The sequence below is a fragment of the Mytilus edulis genome, chromosome 3 (assembly GCF_963676685.1).
Source record: "Mytilus edulis chromosome 3, xbMytEdul2.2, whole genome shotgun sequence".
NCBI classification, from domain to species: Eukaryota; Metazoa; Mollusca; class Bivalvia; order Mytilida; family Mytilidae; genus Mytilus; species Mytilus edulis.
The window spans coordinates 67,883,712-67,908,237 of NC_092346.1; the positions used below are offsets into that span (position 1 = coordinate 67,883,712).

At 31.5% G+C, this 24,526-nt stretch overlaps 1 protein-coding gene across 24 annotated transcripts in view; it reads left to right on the top strand.

The window, feature by feature from the left end:
• LOC139517209 (MAP/microtubule affinity-regulating kinase 3-like) overlaps positions 1–13,917 on the top strand; it is a 36,251-nt gene extending 22,334 nt beyond the window's left edge. For 4 of the 24 annotated variants that reach the window (XM_071307934.1, XM_071307936.1, XM_071307933.1 and 1 more), the window contains exons 14-20: positions 990–1,129; positions 1,691–1,732; positions 4,460–4,668; positions 5,026–5,181; positions 5,504–5,740; positions 6,567–6,602; positions 8,874–13,917. In XM_071307934.1, coding sequence (XP_071164035.1) covers positions 990–1,129; positions 1,691–1,732; positions 4,460–4,668; positions 5,026–5,181; positions 5,504–5,740; positions 6,567–6,602; positions 8,874–9,225 — 1,172 coding nt within the window. In that variant the 3' untranslated portion in view covers positions 9,226–13,917. The remainder of the gene's footprint in view (positions 1–989; positions 1,130–1,690; positions 1,733–4,459; positions 4,669–5,025; positions 5,182–5,503; positions 5,741–6,566; positions 6,603–8,873) is intronic. The other 20 variants (XM_071307941.1, XM_071307945.1, XM_071307940.1 and 17 more) reach the window with 7 other exon arrangements.
• The last annotated feature ends 10,609 nt before the right edge of the window (positions 13,918–24,526 follow it).

Consider the following 24,526-nt stretch of genomic DNA (forward strand, 5'->3'; position numbering starts at 1 on the left):
AAATATGAACTTCTTTCTAATCAGCAAGTATTTAATGATTCAACAGAAAGTTTCCATCAATTCTGCTGGTAGGGTACATAAAAAAATAAAGTTTTCACAATGGTTGAAATACTATATTATGGCCATGCATAATATTATGAGGATTAAATCTAGTAATAGTTGATCTGACAACCTGCATTTTTAGAACACATGGACATCTGTTAACTATATCATTTATGTTTACAAATGATTACATTGAGTGTGTAGGCAATGGTAATATCTTTGGTTAGCTTGCTTGCTAGCTGAACCGTAAAGTCATTATTAGGTAAGGTACACTACCCTCTTTGAAGCAGCCTAGTTCTACAGACATAGATTGGTTATCTGTCGGAATAATCTATTCTTCAAGGAGGGTAAAATGCCTAATGTAATAATGATTTCATGATCCAGCTAACAAGCAAGCTAACCAAAGATATAAGCTTTGCCTACACACTCAATGAAATGGTCTGTAAAAGATAGAGGCAACCTTTATCAGCCTTTGTCTAAAAAAAAATCACCTAAAAACTCAAATTTAAATTAAGATTACCACAATATTTGTTATGTAGATTTTTATAGTTCGATTTTCAAAATAACCTTAACTTATCATCTTTTGTTCTTGTTTTGATATCTGCATAAGGATTTTTCAAATATGTTGATGCGATAAATGAAATTTGCTCATATTAATTTTTGTCCTAAAATAAAAAGCTAGTTTGTTTGGTCAAATATGCTGACAGGACATATTCATTTGCCTCACTGTTAAAATTAAGATGTTTTATATATTACAAAAAGAATGCATGTATCTTATCTTAAAGTGATGTTTTTCTCATTCTGAATTTGACTGTTATAAGTCTTTATGGACAGTAATTGCTAATCATATGTAAAGTGAAAGATAACTTTGTCAGATACAAATTCATCCTTCCATTATTTCACAAGGCAAACTTTCACATGTCAATTTTTTTTTTTTTTTTCTATAGGTAACTCTGGCTCATCTAATTCACAGTCCACTACTTCTCATTCTACCCGACGTCAAAATACAACAATCGACACATCAACTACAAAGGAAAACATGTTGACAACGGGAAGAAAAACACCAGGATCTGTTGAATCCCCAAAGGTTTGTTCAGGCTATTGTGTTATCAGAAAATGTTGTAGTTGTCTTGCACAGAAAATACACGTCTTGGCTCAATAAAAATTTGGCATATTTGAAGTTTTCTAAAATATTAAAACAATCTGAAAGTTACATGTGTAGTTTGCTTTTGAACAAGAAAAATGCTAAATTGTCATGGCAGATATCAGTGCATAATTTTGAATGGCTTGAATTAATGCTTAGCTTAAAACTAATTCTCAAGTGTTCTTTTAGCATTGAATCTATTAACTGATTTATGTTTAAAATATTTGATGTGTTATCAAAATTTAAATAGTGAATGTGGTCTGCATTCATGACATCTTTATTTAATTGTGAATGGAACTACCAAAAAGTAATATTGAGCATATAAAAGAAAAAAAATTAGGAAAAGTGAGAGACATAAACCCCCAAAGTAGAACTATTGTCTGTATGCACAGTGCATGTAAACCTCAACTGGCACTTTTGATGCACATACATTGCATGTTCCAAGGCAGAAAAGAATGGCTTGTCACTTAATGGCTGTAATGCTTGTAATTTCCTCATTTTCAGAAGAGTCCTTTCATCAGAGACAGTATCAAAGATCATAATAAGGTATTACTTCATTTAAAGTATTATTGTCCATGAAGAACAGTTCTTCCAGAACATAAGCCCGTTAAGTGTTATCTTTGGAGCAGTAATAATATTCTGGTCTCTTGCATCATTTAGGTTAATTATTCATATATACAAACAAACAATTGTTGATCTTCTAAGGAAATATATTTACTGTAAATTCCAAAATTATTGTGATGTATTTATTATTGCGAAAAATGGGACAGGGTTCTAATTGCAATTATTAACTCACATTTTGAAATTTTGTATATCAATTAAACAGTCTTTTTCTTAATATCACAAAATTTGAAATCACATTTTATACTAAAATGACAAAATGGCAATAATAAATGCACGCAATAATTTCTGAATTTACAGTATATCTCAATAAAAGGTTGAGAATACAGGCTGTAACAGTTCATTTCTTTTTTAAACATGACATTTGATGCTTTGCTGAAGCCTTTGCACAGTTTGTTGGTTGGACTTTACTTACATGTTGCAGGTAGATAGTAATGTTTTTTAATGAGTCATATCTCATTATGCATGGTATTTCCTTATTCTTTGGCTCTGTAGTACTTTAGATATTTGCTATGTGTGATGAGTGATTGCTTGTTGTACTAGATAATTAATGTTGTTAATGTTTTTAATGTGGAGTAGAAAATACTGAATGAAATTTTTAAAAAAATGCTTTACAGCTAAAACAAGTTGAGTGTATTAATAGTGCATAATATTAAGTTAGCTTGTTAGAAAGGGGAATTTATAACTGTCGTGTAAATAAGAAAATCAACATTTTCTCCTTCTATATTATTACATGGCATGAACTTCTATGCACAATGTTATAAATGATTCATGGCCTTCACATGAATATGGCATATAAGGGAGATCATCCTGCCAAATGCAAATATCCTAACTAAAATTTGGCCAGAAGACAAGTGACACAAATTATTTGTCATTTTTTACATTATATTTAACTATTAAAAGGGATTGATGTTCGGGTTTTGGCAATGGTCACCCATCTTAAATTTTGTAGCCGTTATATATAGTTCTATACAACAAAAGCAGAAACTTTAGGAGCCCACACCAAATTTTAGGGGCCATTGGCAAGTGGGCCCCTGCTAATTTCAAACTCCGATTACTTAAAGTAAGTGCATATAATGTTAAATATAGTTTTACTGTAAACCTAGATAATTTTTTGCAGATCATATTTCAGGTTATGAACTGGGCCTTTATCTCATTGAGGGTATTTATTTTTTGAGAGACTGTATTAATTTTGCTTGTTCAGATTTAAGAATTTGAAGTGAAGGAATGTTTAAAGAAAAGTGGTGGAGGGGTCATTAAGTTTCACCCTCATCTGTCCCTTAGTTCTAAAGTTGGTTTCTCTTTCCAACTTTAGTTTGCTTCGCAAAATGTTATGAAACTTATAATAAATGCCTATTACCTCAAAACACCGATCAAGTTTGAATTTTGGTGGTGTCACTTTTTCTATTCTAGAGTTATGTCTCTTTACAAATGGAAAAATTGATGAATTTTTGGTTTCCTTTCTCCAACTTCAGTTTGCCTAAACCAAAAGATAGGAAACTTATACACAATGCTTATTTATACCACAAAAAACAAATCAACTTTGAAATTTTAGTTGTGTCACTTTTACTGTTCTAGAGTTAATCCCCTTTACAAATGGAAAATATGATGATTTTCCGTTCTTTATTTTAGGTTTGCATAAACCAAAAAAAAAACAAGTTTTCAAGAGAAGGTGTTTATAATGTTCTAAATGTACATTATAAACACCTTCTCTTGATACACTTTTAATAGTTACAAAAAAAATATTGATGTCTTAGTCTACCTAGCAAACAAGCTAACTTAAATTTATTGGTCATTGTGTACAAACACTCAAATTGGTCTGCTGTAATGCATTTTATGTTACTATATTTGTGTACATTGTTTATTGAAATGTTAAAAGATCTCGTGCTTATGGATTATGGTAGGATGGGTGGGTGTGTAGTTTTTGGAAGGCACATAGAAATACATTTTCTAAACTGGTTGGGTCTCAATATTTTTGCTTAATATTTGTGGTAATTAATTATGGGATTGATGGGGCTTGTTTATTAAAAAACATTACATGTCTGACTGCAAGTTGATTGCTGATCGTTTAAAGAAGAAACCAAAAGTTAAACTAACATTGTGACAAATAAAAAAAAGCTTTTATGCATGGTACATTCATTACAGCAGATTTCATTGAGTGTGTATCCAAAGGTAATATCTTTGGTTAGCTTGCTTGTTAGCTGAACCGTGAATTCATTATCAGGTCAGGTATACTACCCTTCTTTCGAAGTAGCCTAGTCCAACAGACAGATAGATTGGTTATCTGCCGGACTAGTCTACTCTTAAAGGAGGGTAGTTTACCTGACCTAACAATGACTTCAAGGTTCAGCTAACAAGCAAGCTAACCAACGATATTACCTTTGGATACACACTCAATGAAATCTGCTGTAAAAGATATCTAGATTTTATTGCTGCATCCAGAATGTATCATTTTATTTTCACAATTTATTCAGGGGTGTAAAAGTCAGGAGAGGAATTGATTATAGATACTAAAATCTTTATTTTTGAATAGAACTATAAAAGATGGAACTGTTCTTAATAAAAACAAACTTAATTAAAAAAAAATTTCAATATCATATTTTCCTGATAGACATGAATTTGTTACTATCATTCAGTATTTTGTTTAATTAGATAAGTTCATCAACACCTGCCAGAGCAACCATGCCGAAAAAATTAAGTTCAGCTCCATCATCCACACCAAAAAATAATACGGTACAAAGCAGTATTCCACGAAGATCAGCGGCAGGACGAAGTGAAACATTTAGTCCAGGAGATTCCCGTATAACAACTCCAAACGACAAGCCAAGTAGAACAACAAATGGTCAACATGATCTCAGGGGGTAGGCTATTAGTAATAAAGAGGATAGTTTCATCCTCAGTTCATACAAAACCATAGTTTCATCATCAGTTCATACAAATGATAGTTCCATCATCTATTCATCAGTTCATACAAAATGATAGTTTCATCATCAGTTCATACAAAACCATAGTTTCATCATCAGTTCATCTGTTTACAAGTGTTGAATTTTCAGTTCATTCATTTTACTGTAAACTGCATGTGGAATAAATGGGAGTATAGCCATAAAACAGAACCCTGAAGCAAATTCCAGGAAATATATACACAAACACAGACTTGAAGACAGAAAACTGTATTGTTTATTCTCTAAATTGTTCATTTGTATTATTTCCCTTTATAGCTCAATGACCAACTCTACAGATAGTGCTACATCTGATGTTCCTTCAGTCAGACCTAAAGGTCATGGACATGTCAAGTCTGCCAGTTTAAGCCAGTCTCAGACATCTAGAGTTACAGACTTACCTCCTTTGTCAGACAGTGAAAACTATCGGCCAACGTGAGTATACTTTTCACTTATCAAATGTGATAAAAATTTAACCCCCTTTGCTTAAGAACTGTTTGCTATCTAGACTTAAAAAGATGCCATATATTTTAATTTCTATTTTTGCCTAAAATAGAAAAAGACTGTCTACCAAAAAACTATTAGAAAATATATCAACATCTCCGTTAAAATGATATATTTAGAAGAAGACTTGTTTTGAAATATTATTCATTAAGTTTAATGAAATGTTTAGAAAGATCTATAATCTGAAGGTATCTTTTCTATGTTTAAACAAGCATCTCAGAAGAGACTTTTATTTTATATTGTCTATTTTCAGAACTGCACCAGGAAAAACATCACAATTACCTGTGTCTCCGGCATCTACAAAGAGTTCTTTATTATACCGAAACACTGCAAGTAGAAACACATTCCATGGTGGACCCATACGGGACAGACGGCAACAAAGACAAATCAATGGTCCAGATGGGGTCCCTTCACGTACTCAGGATGAATCATCCATGAATACTAACAGACAGTCTTTTTTCAATAAAATTAGTCAAAAATTTAGTCGCAGGTATGTTATCACATTTCTCATGATTATGCCATTAGAAAAAAGTTTGTTTTTCATCTTTACATATTTGTTTATAGAAGAGTCTGTTAAATTTAGAGTTTTTTTATTGGTTCAGTGAACTTAGAAGGAAACTGATTTTGAAAGTATGGTGAAGGAAAATAGATTGATTATATAATTTTATAATTAGTTGCTATTGACTAAGATAATGGAAATTTCACTATATTTATGAAAGTTTAAGGGTATTTTGGAGAACTATTTTAGAAATAGCATGATCGATACAAAATTGCATAAAATTCAAATAAAGGAGTAAAGAAAGTACAGTTTAAAACAAATTATCATGACATGACATTCCACAATACTAATAAATTAGATCAGGCTAATGTTAAGACCATTATAGATATTTTCATATATGATTGGACAAAGTATTGGTTAATATTTAGGCAGTTTAACTATTAGCTTTGAAAACATGTAAATAATGTGTAGTTAGATTGGCTATGAGTTGAAAATTAAATAGAAGGAATACTCACTTTCAACGTATTGCGTGACAGTCAAAAAAGGACACAAAAACTTCATTACAAAATACATAACATCCTAATTATGAAAATGTACATCACAATGACTTTATGATATTAATTCTTGTTTATTGCATGATATTTGATACCCTCAAATGAACTATATTCAAATTGATTGTGTGCAATGCTTATGCATAAGTAACTGTATTATATGTCGCAACATATTTACTACTAATAATAACTTGGCTTTCAGGGACTCTATCATTTTCTATGATTATTAATATGCATTTTATTTCTCTTACCATCCTGGATTGTAGTGCTATGGAAAAAAGGACTAACTCAAATGATTTTAAGTAAGTCTATCATGTTTGTAATCATTTTAATTTCTATTTGTCACAACAACACTGTTATAACTTCATTTGGATAGTTCTTTATCCTTTCAATCATTTTTTTAAAGCAATGAATAAAATACAATCACCAGCAAAGTGTGGGAATTTGTCACTGACTACCAAGTTTTATAGAATGCAATTAAATTATTTACAGGTTCAATTTCAGCATGGTAACTAGCTAAATATGTTTCTACCAGTGAAACGATGTGATCTATCATATTCATGCTGATCAAATGGACAAAAATAAAGATCACCATGAATCCAATAAAATTCTATTTCACAGTTTAATGGTGGCAGATAGCATATACTTGTGTCTGTGTAATCCAGAGCCATTATTTGAATATAAATAAGCTTATGTAAATGGTGCATTAAATGTTATCATGTAAATGTAAATTGAAATGTTAAATCTTTCATCATTGTGAGATCATGTGCATATAAAAGAGCTTTTATCATTGTGGGTGATTGGTATAATTACTATTGGCTGAAAAACCTAAATTTCATGGTGGACATGTTCAAATGAAGTTAGAACTTGGTGGATGAGAGGTAATCAGGAAACATCGCAGCAACCTTTCACCGACATTTTGTGATACATGTAGCTTGCTATCTGCTGATTTATGATCATTCTTGCAAATATCAATTGTGAAAGACTGAAAATTAAATATGCAGTTTTATGCAAATTATATTTTCTTGTCGTCCACATTTACCTTTTTAGCTTTCCTACACGTTTGCAAAGAAATATAAAGCCAGAAGGTTTTCCATAGCACTAACCTCCAGGAACATTCTGCATCTGATTCTCTGTGTGATTTTAAAGCATTAATAGTTTTCACTTCAGCATCAATACACATAGTGCTAATAATCTAAGGGAAAGCTGGACCATATGCACTAGTAAGGTTAACAGATATTTACTTTTCCTATAATTTACAACAAAGTAGTGCAAATGTATCCAGTTGAAGTACATGTATGTTAATCAAGCATTTGAAATGAACTTATTTCACATGTAATGATAAATCACATACTAACTTTATATTGTTATTCTCCATTGTGCTGGCTGCCCTCACCTCTAACCACAAAAATTGTAAATCTTTTCAATACGCAAACTTCTCGGCTGATATTTCTGAAGCATATTTTATTTTCCATGCACATTGTATGGGAGTGGGATATATCTACAAATGTATCCTCATTTGTTTATGTTGTCCTGTAGTTTATCACTGTTTCCTTACTGTTAGAAAAAAATAGGGATAGATTTTAGCATAATAATTAATTATAGCATTTTGAAATAACAAAAAATTTCAAGATAGGGATGGGGGAGGTGGGGAGAGATCAAAAACAATGAATACCATTGCCACTGCTTGCAGCACTTATTTCTTAAGAAAAAGTTCAATAAACTTTAGATTTCTTAGTCTTACTTTTTAGTTTAGTTTGATTTCTCAACTGACACCTTCTTTTGATTTTCCTTAATTTCTTTTCCTTGATTGTCGTTTTGTGTTTTGCTGTTTTCTTATTGCATCATTATACTTTGCACTGCATGCTACATGTATCCTAAATATATATGACTTGAATTGTCGACATTTATATTCATTTCAATGCATGTTTGTCGAAATTAAAATTATATATGACACATTGACCAAAGCACAAGTTTCTAGAACACATATTAAAGAGCATGTAATGTTATGGAACTGCTTAATGCATGGTTGGTTGCATGTGAATGGCATTATTGATTTATGACATAAGTATGCCAAACTGATACCTTTCTAGTGAATATATCACCTCACCATTTTTATAAAGTTATCCTGCTTGCACTAAAAAAAAAGATAGACGAAGAAATTTTTTTTGAATGAAAGCTTGTCTCCCTTTCAAGAAGAGAGAAGACTGCTACTTGTGAAATGGAATTGATGGGGGTTAAGACAATAAAAAGCACTCCCTTCCCACCCGTGATTTGCCTTTTCAGAAAGCATGCTATTTCTCCTGCTATCAAGTTCAGTATATATATAAATTTATATTTAATTATTTGATAATGTTTCTTATTCTGCACTGTTAGTAAAGTACATATTAGTGTAGCCCACAAGAATGTATTTCGCATCATGCACACCTTGTATCTTCCTCAAAAATATGCTTCAAAAATGAAAAGCTTGAGAGAGCAGTTTGGCATACCTTTTGGAAACAGTTTTATTACTTGTTCTCATTTTCACAGAGGGTCAGCATTACTAAGATTTCCCCATTATATCTAATTTTCAGCAAATTGTTCCGCAGGTCTGTCAATGAGAATCGAGAATCCGATATACTGAAGCCGAGGTCCTTGAGGTTCACTTGGAGTATGAAGACCACTAGTTCTATGGACCCAAATGATATGATGAAGGAAATAAGAAAAGTTTTAGATGCCAACAACTGTGATTATGAACAAAGAGAAAAATATTTACTTTTATGCGTCCATGGGGACCCTAATACAGACAGTTTAGTGCAATGGGAAATGGAAGTGTGCAAATTACCAAGACTTTCACTTAATGGCGTACGCTTTAAAAGAATTTCAGGAACTTCAATAGGATTCAAGAACATTGCTTCCAAAATAGCCAATGAATTGAAACTTTGATGAGAGTGTATGATTTTAGAGTATACAAGTTGCCAGAATGCAATCCTGGTTATGACTAATTTTATTATCACTGACAAGTGATTGGTAATATTGCTGCTCAAACAGAAACCTTATATAGAAAGTTAAAATATTTTACAGTATTTTCTCTCTCATTATTAAACATATTCTAAATGGTATTGAAGCCGGCCAGAATATGGATAAATTTTATTTGGTTACATTATCTATCATTATTGCAATGTAATTACTTTTATTCTGGATCTTTATTTTTATCCAATATAAAATGGAAAGGAGTAATACAGTGAAATCCACCTACATTTTGATGAAGGTTTCAACGTATTAAAAATTTCTTAGGATTTAAACGAATAGGTTTTTATTTATTACAGGTTTTTTTTAGGGCTGGGAAGAATGTTTTAAATCAATGTAAAATTGGTACCTTGAATCCCTGTTGATGTTGGTCAATAATCAAAATTTAATTCACACAAGAAAATTATCCTTATTAATCTGATTTAGGCGATCCAGTGGTGGATAATTCTACAATTATCATTAGAGGATATTCTTTTGAGCAGCAATATGAAATACTGTGCTATATTTAACTGTGATCTAAGGGTTCAAAACATATATCATTTAACATTAAACTATTGTATCACATTTTTTATACATGTACAAATTGTAAAATAGTAATGTATTGCCCTCTAGAGACTTAGTTTCTCAAGGGTAATCAAATGTACAAATGTACTTTATATATAGATAATGTACTATACTAAGAAGTTTTTGTGTTTAGAACATCTTTCTTTGATGTGGTGAATGATTATGTGTATGATCAGTGATGTATAAGTTTATTACAAATCTTGCTTCCACTATCATTATTTAGTTCCAGGACAATTTATCACAATGTGAGTCAATTGTTATGCATCTCCGTTTATAAGGCAAAAATAGATCAAAGTAATTAGTGAATTATTTTACTATGGAAAGATCAACATAATACTCAAAACAAAATGGAAGTAGTGATTTTATGAAGGCTGTGATTTCATGTTGTAAACAGTTAAAAATGATCACATTTATCAGTCTATTGTTTGTGGTCTTGCTTAAGATGGCTTTGTATTAAAGGAAGAAACTTTGAATCACTTTTGACTTGATCAGTTTCAAACATTGAACAAGCGTTAATGACAACAAAGGAATGCAGATTACTTCACATATTTTTTATGTTTTCATTGTATTTTGAAATTTGTCATAAAAGTGACACACAAATTTATGGGCCTTTAAAAGTTTTCCAGGAATTCTTTGTTAAGAGTAAAAGAACATCCAAAATATCTGAATTCACAGCTTCTTTTCTCCAAATAAATTGTGTAAGCACATTTGAATCTTGTGGATTTTCGTTACATAATTTTTTTCGAAAGTAGTGTTCCAGTATAAGGTGCTGTGTACATTTCAGAATTTTATTTTTATAGAGCGGATCACATGGTGTGTTTGGTGCTTTATAGAAAAGTTTAATTTAGGGCTCATCTTCACCAATCTAGAAGCATTACAAAAGATTTCTTTACATGTAGATAATAAACTAGATTTCATCAGAAGGAAACAACTATTAAATGTAGAAACACATAAGGCTTTGATAGATGAAGAAACATTATATTATTTTAAATGGTGAGATAATTGTTCCACAAGATGCAAAGTATTATAGTATTATTATATTTATTTTTTCTATTTGAAGAATCATGATATGAAAATTAATAAGGAATACTATCATAAAGTGAAGGATTTTTTTGTAAGAGTTCTTATTAAATCTGAGTGAAGAATTGAAATGATAACTATGTTGTCTTTATATACAGAAATAATGGTGTATAATCTTTGTGATACATTTTGGCGCTGTTGAGGGAAATAACTGTTATACTTTGAGATATTTTTAATGGTTTTAAAAATGACCATTAAAACTTGTTTCTGCCTGATTGTTTATGGTTACTCAGGCAAGAAAACATGAAAAAGTTCATTAACGAACACTAAGAGTTTGTCCTTTGTTATATTTTGGCTACCAATAGCATATAGTGAGTCCATAACCGGAATAACTTGGACTGTATAAGGCATTGTTGATTGATTACAGTCTTTCATAATAAGTGGACATATTAAAGTTTTGTACTGTCTCTTTGTATCCTATCTTTACTATTGTAAATATCCACATTTGTGTTTCCAATTGTATAAATATTGTATATTTCTCAGATAGTTATATTTAAAAAAAGATTGTGTACATGTTTAAAGATTTATTTACAAAAGATGGTTATGAATGAGATGAGAGTATGAGTGTAGGAGACATTTTTTAAAAGTCAGGGTTTTGTGTTGTCTGTAAGATGGGAAAACAAAACTTGGAATATCACCTCATGGTGGGAAAATCAAATAGTGAATATTATATGCAATGTATGAATCAGCTGCACCAGTGTGGCTCTTGTGCAAGCCACAATGTTAAGCATAATTTATTATTTATCTGAACAAGCAGTTCTTTTTTTAATCTTCATTAATAAATATTTATAGTTTAGTTTTTGTGAAAAGTTTTAAATCTTTTGTACTATTTTATCAGCACAGGTGGCAAATGTTTTTAATTAGGTTCATTCTGTTTTGGGTTGAGGGAATGGGGGGATACAATGACTTACAAACTGTTTCTCCTATGGACAAAATATTTTGTTTTTTGCTGAACAGTTCAATTTGACTTGTAATTAGCTTTTGTTCAGAATTTTGACATTAAATAAATAAAAAAATTAATCATATGCATAAATTGAATATATGAGTTGTTGAAAATACTTTCAATAAAGAAAGATGAATGTTTAAAGTTTTAAGAGCACTTCATGTTCAATTCTGGGAAATAATTGGGGTAAGGGGAAAACAACAATATTCAATTTTACGTGTATTCTAAAATTATTATTAACTGTTATCTAATTAGGGCTGTTCCAGAAAAATCTTCCTGTGGGCTTTTGAAGCACTTGCATATTTTATTATCAACCATGGTTAGCTGTAGACCATATTTTAGCATTAAGTATTAAAAAATTTGTTGTACAGTTAGGGCATCATGAATAGTGACTTCAAACACTCCTTTGTGTATTTTTTTCTTCAACAGCTCTACAGTAACTTTTGAAAACAAAACTTGTTAAAAATTCTCTAGGTAAGAAACAGAATCAATTATTTTGTTTAAAATGATTAAAAGATATAATGTATTACAAAACATAACCTAAGTACCCCGATTTTTGTTTGATTCCTTTTGGCCACTCGAAAGATAATTACGTAAATGAGTATTTAGATATCATATTACATAACATTAAGATTCTTCCTATGATGTCATTCTTTCATTCAAGCTGATAAAAAAAATTGAATTTGTTATGCATTTATTTCCCTGTTAGATATCAGTGTAGGAAAACATTCTAAAATGTGTGTTAATTTTATTTGTGAAACTGTCTGTAACATTTAAATACCAATGAAGTGCTAAAATAGACTTGTTTTTAAATTATCAGGTTTTAATATATAATTGTCAACTGTGGTATAAAATATTTTAAATTGTCAATACTGTTGAAAGGGATAAGTGCTTTTATTTGAATAAACAATGCCAAGTCTCTTCTCTGTTCTTAAAGAGACGTTTTATTCAATTTTATTGTTTCGATTTTCAATGGTTCTTCTGTTTTTCAAGCACATTATATAAAGGAGATCATGAAATTCAGCACTGATATTTAATGGGGAATTTACTAGTTACATTTAAATTGAAAAGTTCTGAAAAGATATAGTTTGGATAAAAGAATATTTATTAGATGCAATAAGCTTATCAAAATTGATTTCAGATTAATTATTTTTCTAGTGGTCTGTATATAGGCAATCAAATCTGTATAATCCAAAATTTTGTTAAAAACACTAAAATTGTCATTTTACTTAAGACATTTTTTTTTTAATTTCGGATTTTTATTTGGTCCATAACTGGCTTGGGTTAAAATGACTATGAAGGTTCCGTGTGAGGTATACCAGTGTGTTTAAATGTTAAGATTGTTTAAAGTAAGGTAGGCCACAGTTGGCAACAAAGAGGATGTGATACAAATTATGCCAGTCATTGTTTTGCGTTAAAAGTTGAATTTTGACATCTGTTTTGTTCACCTAAAAACTGGAAACAATTAAATGGAAATTAGCATCTTCAAAAAGGTTTAATCTTTCCTAATGGAAAATTTATATATATATATATTATTTGATCTTATTCATGAATATTTATTTATTTTATAAAGGATTGATATACTAATTTAAAAATTGAAAGAATATTATTTATTATTTCATATCTACTTTATTTTAGAAAATATTCAAAAGTAATGACAGTTGTCTTGGTGAACAGAATGAATGTGCAAAATTGTTTTTTTAATTTTATTGTCATACTGGAGTTGTTACTTTTGTTTTTTTAATTGCAACAGCACCTCAGATGCTTTATGTATTTATCAATTAGAAAATTAATAACTCTTTTGTTGATGTCTTTAAAATCATTTTCTTATGGTTTTTTTTAAAGTCTGGATGTATGACTTCATTGGTAACAATTTCAGCATGATGACCTAAGCATTAAATAATTGTTTGGTGGAGCCTATGTTTTGTTGCACTTTATAAATCACTACAGATCTCACCATGAGACCATCATTAACCTACAGAATAATGTGACATTAATGAGAAAATAAAAACTCATTTTAATATAGACTTTGTTTTATGATTTCATCACATGACTTCATGTAATGATTCAGATGTTTTTCTGTGGTAACAGGTATATTTCACAAAAAAGGAGTAATGTGAACATATCATTGATGGTTGTTTGACTTATTGTATAAATTTCAAGAGACTTTTGGCAACACGTTTGTATTGTCCTGTAAGACACAGATTGGCGTCTGTTATAGTTAATTTCACTGCATAATTAAATCCAAATCAATAAAAGTCCCAGTTCATATGCTCAAATCGACTTCCAGTCTTGGCTTCTGTAATGACCTCTATTTTGTGAACTTACTTGCAATGACATTGAAGATGCCAACCACAATGTTAGATTTACTTAGCAAGAACAAATTTGAATTCAAAGGCTAGCTGTTTAGACCACACTGCTTTTCCAATAGGGCTTATAATAAAGAATCTTCTTTATAAAAATTCAAAAATTTTGTATCATTTTCTGTCAGTGTCAACAAGAAATTTATGGTTTCAATCGTTGTTTACTTTTACATTACTTTTACATTTTTGGATCTAACAAAATGAATTTGCTATACCAATAACTTCTAACTGTGTTGCCTTTATTTGGATCTTGCAATCATGGTTAGTTAATTTCTATATCATGGACTCTTTTTTTATAAAGTAATTTTAAAAAGACTAAATTTAGATTCATTGATTGGTTGGATACTGCTTAACGTACAATGTCAAATATTTCATGCATATCTGGAACAACATGTTGATGAAATCCTGCTTTAACTAAACTAGGACGTTTTGAAGTGCTAGCTTACAAGGTAATAGCCTAGAAGACCTATTGCCCTACTTAATCACAGTTTCTGACTATCAACCAGACCCATCTTTGCTTTCTTCTAATGTTATCTGATGGAAAGCAGTGTTTTTCTTGACTCTGAAAGGATGTACATTTGATATTAATAAGTAAAAAGGTAAGAAATATGGGGAGAAAAAACACAACAGTGGAACAAATCACTATGAATTAATGAAATGAGACCATGACATAGACTGAATCACACTTCTATTTGCTTAGTCTGAAATTTCTACACTGATGATCAAGAGCTCGTCTATTTTAAAGGAGTGATTGCCATTATTTGTTGTTGACTATACTCGAAATGAATTCTGACTTGACAATGTTGACAATTTTTGGCCTGTTGTAGCATGACACATTGTGAAAGCTACTAATTGAAAATTCTGGCTAAAGCTTACATACCTTGTAGATTGTAAATAGATATAGGAAGATGTGGTGTGAGTGCCAATGAGACAACTCTCCATCCAAATAATAATTTATAAAAGTAAACCATTATAGGTCAATGTACGGCCTTCAACATGGAGCCTTGGCTCACACCGAAGAACAAGCTATAAAGGGTCCCAAAATTACTAGTGTAAAACCATTCAAACGGGAAAACCAACGGTCTAATGTAAGTCTGCATGTGTATTATTCCACGCAGTACTGTCGTTTGGATTAAAAAAAACTTGTCTAGCTGCAATAGATTTGCTCTATTTGTTTAGGAAGCTAGACATGGTGATGCTGTTTCATACGGCAGAAATCTGTGATGAGACCGGTTTAAAGGGAACCACTAATATCAAGTCGATGATATATGGTATGCAGTTGTATATGCATTTCCACCTTGCAACCTTTCATTTAAATGGAGAGTATTAGGCCAACACTCGTCAGTTATGGTCTATTGACTGAAAGTTTTAGAAGTAGATATTAATAATTGAATTCTTGCCTTTTTTATGGACGAAGAGGGTTTGTTTTTGTTCTCTTTCTTTTATTTGCCTTGACAAAAGTTTAGAGAAACTTCAAACACTTGTACACAATGATAATTACACCAAAGACGTTTTAATTAAGGTGGCATCATTTTCAACATTATCGAGTTATGAATGGGAATTTTGCAGTTTTCACACTAACTACAACAAGATGACCTGAAACTTGTTTACAATGTTTATAACCAACAAACACAAACCAAATTATATTTTGGATGGTGACACTTTAAATCTTTTAGTGTTGGGATCGCTCAAATAACTGAGCAATTTATAATGATGACACCCAGAAACAAATGTCAGAACATTGGCGCTTGCATATTTAAAAGCTTGGAAATCTGCATCTCATAGACACATTATTAAATTTAAAGTTGTTTTATACTGAGGAATACATAAAGGCCCGACATAGCTCTGTCAACAGTTTATTGGATGTGTTGTAGAAGGGTAGTGTCTCAAATTCGGATACCATGTCTAAGGCTTTCATACTTGACAAGATTGTATGTCATTATTTAAAATTGACTTCAATTTACCACGGTCCACATGACGTGGCTTCGTACTTATACATCCTGTCATTCTAAATGTTGTAATCTTGTCTTTCATTTTTGCTGGTGTACTTTTTCTGTATGCCCTTTTGTGTGCTTCTTTGTTACATATTTGTTTGTGTTTAAAGTGATTAAGATTATAACACAATGTTGACTGTACCCCTTTTGACATTTTTACCGATTATGTCTGTTTGTTTTGTTCACACATCGTTGTCAATATAGTGGAATTTGATGCGAATGTCATACAAGTAAGAGGTTTAGCTGGCTATAAAACCAGCTTGAATCCGCCCATGTTCTACACAAGAAACTTCCTGTACCAGTCAGTAATGTGACAGTTGGTTTCCATTCGTTTTGATTAGGACTTTCCATTTTGAATTTACCTCGGAGTTCAGTATTTTTATGTTTTTACCTTGTGTGTCTTTAGTTATTGTTTTTTTTTTATCATTTTTTCGGATATTGTATTATAATGAAACCGATGCCTTTCGCATTTCCATTCACCCTGAAGCTATCCATGTTCGGTCCCCATTCATTATAAATATATATATATATAAGGCTACATATATTGCATTCACCTTTTCCGTCTGTTCATCGGTAAATCCAACAGATATTTCAGTGACACTTCTCGGGTACTATTGAATAGAATTACTAAATATATTTTGTTATATGCTTGGCAGTGATGGGTTGTAATGGGTTTTGGAACTATAGGCCACATATTTCCTGTTGATTTATACTTTACATTTTTTATTATATTGATTGAACTTTAAAAGTTTTGTCATTATTCTCTCAACACCCGTATTAGTGAACAGGATGACTGAAAAGTCAAAGTGAAAATCAAGTATGTAGCTTTTATGTTATCAGTTGTAAGGTGTTAGCCTTTTAGATATGACTGGCAACCATTTCTATTTTCCGATACATCGAATTTTGTGTTGGTGAATACTTCGAACGACAAAGTGTACAATATTGCTCCACAGTCGTTCTTTTAATAAAATTATATGAATGAATTATAAGAGAAGAGGGACAATTTACATAATCTACTAAAAGCAATCTTGCATTGTCTTACACTAGTTATAGGGACTTTGGGGCCTATTGTCGAAATAAATCCCTCATCAGAGTCAAAACTCATCTAAAAACTAAACAAATTAACAAATTAACGACTTACTTCCATGTGAAGCATTAATATGTAGAGATGCAAAAAGCATCGTGAATTTCAATGAAAATAAAGTCAATTTCAACTTGACACATAATCCGAAAATGTCTTAAGATAGATTATTGACAAGCTGATTGTAACTATCTGAGAGTGCGTCTATATTAGTACAATGGAAGTACTACCATGGTGAGACCAAGGCTTAAATTGGCTCAAATATGAGAATCAGATGTTTTATCAATTTGGCACTACAAATCCAAATTTTACCTGTTCAAAACTTAGATCCAAAAGATGACTGACCTCAATGTCATGGTACATAACTTTATTTTTCATGTTTGTCTTGCTTTTACACGGTTGTTTCAGGCGTTGGCAGTGGTGGCAATGATTTAATAATGCCTTTGATTAAGTTCGTATTAAAAGAACCACTTATGCTTAACCAGTGATATTTGATATGCAGTTATAACTATTAGCATATTTCATTCCCATAGAGCTCTCACTTATAGTTCACATGTTAACATTTGTAGTCCTGTTAGTTTAATAGGGGACCAATGTATAATCATTATCAAATCTTATTTCCACAGCAATTCTTTTGTCCTGTAACGTAGTCATAGTTTGTTGTATCGATCTTACAAAAAAAAGGATAAATAGTAAAATATTACTAGTTTGATTTCAATAATTGGATTTCACTATCTAAATAACTTACAGTTGAGACATATCTGTGTCAACACTTTATAAAGGTTCTGCAGTATTTCTACTGGAAATATATGTTAAATGTAGATCTATCAATAGTTATTGATATATCAAAATGAAATTTCGACAGATATATGATACCACAAGGTTCCCTCAATTAAAATTTTGGTACGAAGGTTTTGATGTAGTCAATTTAAGGTTGAATAATAAAGGCAACAGCAGTATACCGCTGTTCAAAAGTCATTACTCGATTGAGAGAAAACAAACTTAAACCGGGGGAAGCACATCAACTATAAGATGAAAACAACAATACAACAGAACACTGAAGTGCAACAAAAACAAACGACAATTTAAAGTCATCGAAACGAATTACTACATAACAACTGCCATATTCCTGGAATGTAATTCTGATTGAGATGGCTGCCTAGTAAGCTTTTGATAGATATAATTTAAGTATGATATTGCTGTGATATTGATCTTAAACTGTTAGAAAACATTTTTTCATCAGTATAATGTTGACGTCTTGTCATGTTATTTTGTTTGCAGCTATTTTGACTAAGACATGATGTTACAGGTTGTAATTGTCAAACTTTCTATCCCATATTCAAAGTTCAAACTCACGATACAAAGGAATGGTCTTGTTATGCCACCTTTATAATTTCTTGTGAATTTTGTATTATGTTTCACCTGGCTAAGCTCTACAATGATTGTCATTTGCAGATATTTTTCAAACATTACCATCAGTAGGCCTCTGGGTAAAATTGACTCATCTAAGAAAATATAAAATCTAATTGAATAATTGATTGAGTATATTTGAACCAAGTTATGACATGCATGTTGCTTGCTTGGACAATTGACCAAAACTCAATTTCTACTCTATCCAACTGTTTGTTACCTACAATCAAGTAACGTAGTTTCAAGATTGATTTCGGGGAGTTAAACATTCTCCAACAAAACTAGGACACTTATTTTATTGTATTTTTCACTTCATTGACCTCATCATTTACTTCAACTCAGTCTGTGTATCACCAGTCCAGTAGTCAGCACTTCGGTGTTGACATGAACATCAATTATATGGTCATTTTTATAAATTTCCTGTTTACAAAACTTTGAATTTTTCGAAAAACTAAGGAGTTTCTTATCCCAGGCATAGAATTACCTTAGCCGTATTTGGCACAACGTTTTGGAATTTTGGATCCTCAATGCTTTTCAACTTTGTATTTGTTTGGCTTTTGATATGATCGTCACTGATGTGTCTTATGTAGACGAAACGCGCGTCTGGCGAAATTACAAAATTTAATCCTGGTATCAATGATGAGTTTATTTGTCAAAAATTTATTGGGTGGTTTCAGTACTTTAAACACTTTAACATGAATATATATCGTCGCATGATGGGATATTGTGAGGACTATGATCACTTTTCTTTGACTTCTTCTGAAGCTATCAAACTTACTAAGATTGATTGTCATTAGTTGTAGTTGACCTCAATTATTAAACCTCAATCTCCATTTTTCATTTTTTGTTGGAATTATTGGACTGGTGCCCTTTTGGAGCCTATTGTAAGATAATGAAACTGATATCTCAAACATGCTACCCTTACCCTTGAAACTATCCGAGTTTAGTCACCACTCATTTAGGATTACAAGAGTGAAGACTATACTGCATTCCTTCCGTTCATCTGTGAATCCTACAGTTATTTCTGTCATATTTTTTTAGGTAATTTTGAATAAAATGGTTAGATATTTTGATAGTATCTTGCGTGATGAGTTTTTATGTGTAAGCACTTTCCGATTTCGTCAGACACCTATACTTCCTTTTAACCAAACGAAAGGCAAAATATACCAAGGGATATTAAAGCTCGTAAATCGAAAACAAACTGTCGATGCAATGGCAAAAAACAACAACAACAAAAAACAAACAAACCAACAGTACACAAAACGCATCATAGTAGACTAAAACCATGTTCCAATGTTGGACCTATTGTGGAAAACATCTACTCATCGAAATCAAATCTTACCCACAATACTAAAACAATTAGAACTTTCCGTGTATTTCTTATCTTGTAAAATTATAAGTTTCAACTGTGTAGGTATGCACATCAGCATTGAGACTTTAAATGATAATGGAATTCACACCAACATTAAATATAATTTGATAATGCCCCGAGATTTGATTAGCCAGAAAGAGCTTTGGACGCATGACATTTGTGAATTGTTGTTTTCATGGTCTGTCTCTTACGACGAAAGTGGCAGAATGGGAGACAAACGGATTACGATCTAGCGATGAAGTCGTAAACTACTTGTACAAGCTTTATATTTCAGAAGGTAGAGGACCTGTATCATGCTTCGAAAGCCGATACTTTATATTACTAATTTTCCATATATCGTATGTCCATACCCTTGACATCATGACTTGACATTTCATGTTTTAGTCAATGTTTGAGGAAAAAAGACAGTATTACATTGTCGTGTGAAATACAAACTTATCATTAGTTATATGATAACTATATTTGGTATATGGGTTCATCGCAAGGTCTATGTCGGACAGGTTTGACCTGACATCGCTCTCATTTCATGGATCTTTTATCAAGGTTAAGTTTTGAGAGGAAGTCCGCGTCTTTATTAAATGTTTTGGAATGATTACCGTATAAGATGTACATGTTTCATCTGACCTTGACCTCAATTTCATGGTTTATTGAACAATGTTACGTTTTGAATGTTTGGTCTATTTCTCAAATAATATATATAGGCAATGGTCCACTATTTGATATATATGATAATTGTAAATTGTACATGTCGGTCTGGTATGTTTCACATGACCTTGACCTCCTTTTCATAGTTCATAAGTCATCGTTATGTTTTGATGGTTTTGCCAGTTTATCATATACTTTTAGCAATGGTCAACTATACATGATATGTGGATGGATTGTACATGTCTGTCGACAGGATTCGTATGACCATAACTTCATTTCCAAATTAATTGGTCAACTAAAGATTTTAGAGGTTAACTAGCTGTTTGTCTTGTAATCTAAACAATAGAACCACTATATTTGGTGTATGAATAAATAATTTTAAGGTGTATTTTTTTCAGATTGGGTAAATGTTCGTCTGTAACGACCTCTTATCGTATCGTACGTGTTATAGACATTTAAACTGTGTGGTCGCCAAAGGTTTTAAACGCCTAAATGAAATAAAACGAATAACTTGCAGATGACGTAACCTTGTGTGTTGATTTAAATGCAGAATTGAATACATAAAAGTTCTTTTGTTTTTTCTCGTGCACGTGTATGTACTTTCCTCTTTTATTCTATTTCAATCCCCATTGATAGGCCTCTGACAGACTCTGACAAACAAATTAAAGGTAAACGATTCAGTAGTATTACCAACATTTAAAGTATTGCGGTTGTCCCCGTTGTTGTAAAAATCATTCTAAGAATAGCAGGCGAGATAAATATAAGAAGAATTGGAAGAATTCATTAGAAACATTTATGTACATTTGAAACTGCAAGTAGATTAATCCTTATTTAGATAGTTTCCCACTAAGAGTAAAATCTTAAATGGAAGTAGTTTAGATTGATGTTGTTGTGATATTGATCTAAAATAGCTGGCAAACTTTTTTTCATAACTATAATGATGATTTATTTCAATATTTTGTTTTCACGTCTTCTTTCGCTTAGGACATGTTGCTGTGTATTGGGATTGCAAACATCCTTTCTACAAAGGAAGGTTTTTCTCAGCAACTTTTTAATTTCTTCATGATATTTTGTATTATTATTCATCTGGATAACCTTTGGATAACATGTTTGTCATTTGTATATAATTCTAAACAACCCCATTTGTAGGTCGGTTGTTTAAAATTTGTCTCATTTTGGAAAATATTAAAATTCTGTTTGAATGCTTGATTTGTCCTACTGAACAAGTATAAAGACCAGCATATAATGCTTGCACGATTGACTCAATAAAGGCAACAGTAGTAAACCGATGTTCAAAACTCATAAATCGATAGAGAAAAAAAAAATCCGGGTCACAAACCAAAACCAAAGGAAACGCATTAAATATGAGAGGAGAATGACGACACAACATTAAAATGTAACACACACAGAAACGAACTAAGCATTAGACAAAATTCGATGAGAATAACAAATATATCATCAAAACTAAATACATGAATTTGGGATAGAAAAGTGCCCTGACACGTCTTATAATAATGTGAATTCACACTCAAATATAAGAGGAAACAAACGACACAAAAGAAACACAACACTAAAATGTAACACACGCAGAAACGAACTATAATATAACAATGACCATATTCCTGACTTGATACAGGACATTTTTTAAAGAAAAAAATGATGGGTTGAACCTCCCGCTTTAATGGCCATGTTAAAAATAACTGTTACATTAAAATGACAACACAACATTACAGGACTACAATACAAATAAATAGGAGAACATATTTGACAAAGAAAGACACGAATAATAGCTAACAAAAGGCACCAGGTTTAAAATTTAATACGCCAGAAATGCGTTTCGTCCACTAGTGACGCCCAGATACAAAAGTTAAAAAGCCTAAACAAGTACAAATTGAACAGCATCGAGGACCAAAAGTTCAAAAAAGTTGTGCCAAAAACGGCCAGGGTTTTCTGTTTGGGACAAGAACATCCCTATTATATAGAATAATTTTTACTTTTACAAAAGTAAATTTTATAAAATGACTATATAAAAGATATAATGCATAATCAAACTTAAGTATTAACTTATAACAGAAAACAACCGGATACATTACATAAATTGACAAAATCCAACACAAAAAATAGACACATCCGAATTAGTCAAGGCCTAACGCAAAGTGACGTCACACATTTAAAATTGTAAAAAAAGGACAAAAAATTTACGTCACATTTGAATTTGTAAAACAGCACACAAAAAATGACGTCACATTTGAATGAATAAAACCATCTATCAAAAATAAGATAGAATTAGGATTGATTTAAGATTATATTTGTACTAAATACTGATATTACATTTAATTACAATGAAAATTTCAATACTTATTAATCTTTCCAACACTTCAGACCTGCACCTTTCGATTGAAAGTTTTGAAGCAAGCTATTATAAATATAAAACACAAGAGTGTGTGATGATTTTGTATCTTCGGGTAGATTGTTTACATTAGTTACAATTCGGCAGAAGCCTTAATTTATATATTTGTATCATACTTTAATAAACATAGAAAAGAGTGTTTCGCGGGTAAAATGTAAAGGGTTGTTCCTAATGAAACTCAGATACTGGTAAGAAGGCACTTTGGTAGAACACCCCTCCTTCAAGAATGGTAGTTTCCATCGGGGTATATAAGGAGGAGCGAATCCTAGCTCTTTGTCATTCGTCTGATGCTACGAAGACGATGACCATGATATGTACGGTACGTGATGATTAGAGAAAGGATATTTGAGATAGTTGTCCCTTATATAAATCTATTACTAAGTGCTGAGACTACTATAACACACATGTATATTAACGGTTAAATACGAAACTACGTTAAAATTACGTAGCTAAAAAAGTGGAGACTCACATTACACGATAAATCGGTAGTGACCAATCTCTGTGTTATAGTAGTCTCAGCTAAGTGTAATAAAGAACAGGTTGGTGCCTGTTAATATTCTCTAATATAGAATTGCATTCATGATTGGAATGCAACAAAGAACAAGGTTGGTGCCTGTTCTTTAGACTTGTTCAACTGTAGTTTATCAAGTATGAAGTTAACCGTACAGGTCAAGTATGGATCTGTGTGCCCAACTTGTAGGGTACCACAATGTACCATTAAGACAAGTCGTAGCTTGAAGGGTACCAACATGTATAGGACAAGTATGGATCAGTGTGCCCAACTTGTAGGGTACCACAATGTACCATTAAGACAAGTCGTAGCTTGAAGGGTACCAACATGTATAGGACAAGTATGGATCAGTGTGACCAACTTGTAAGGTGCAAAATAGTTCCAAGAGAACAAGGACAAGTGTGAGTCTGTGTGACCAACTTGTAAGGTACATAATTGTGCCAGGAGGACAAGTTTGTTCCTGACCCAGGACAAATTTGTAATAGTACAAATTTGTACCAGTTGTATATATTGAAGTAGAATAATAATGTAGATAGTTTATGAGAACGCAGAGCAGTTGTACATATTTTGGTTCATTGACGATTTATGAATAAAGTTTACTTGTTATATATATACCGAAATCCAATCAATGTGGTAAAAATTCTTCAGCTTCAAAATGAACCATCATATGTTTTCAAGTTTCCATGTGATAAAATAGAAATGAAGAAAATGTAACATGTAAAGTTGTCCTCAAAGGAATTTTGCATACCTTCATATCAAACTTGAAACCTTTTTTTTTTCTTTCTTTTACTGTTTAATGTGAAAAGCTCTCAACATGTTTTGTGGCAACACTGGGCCTCAACAG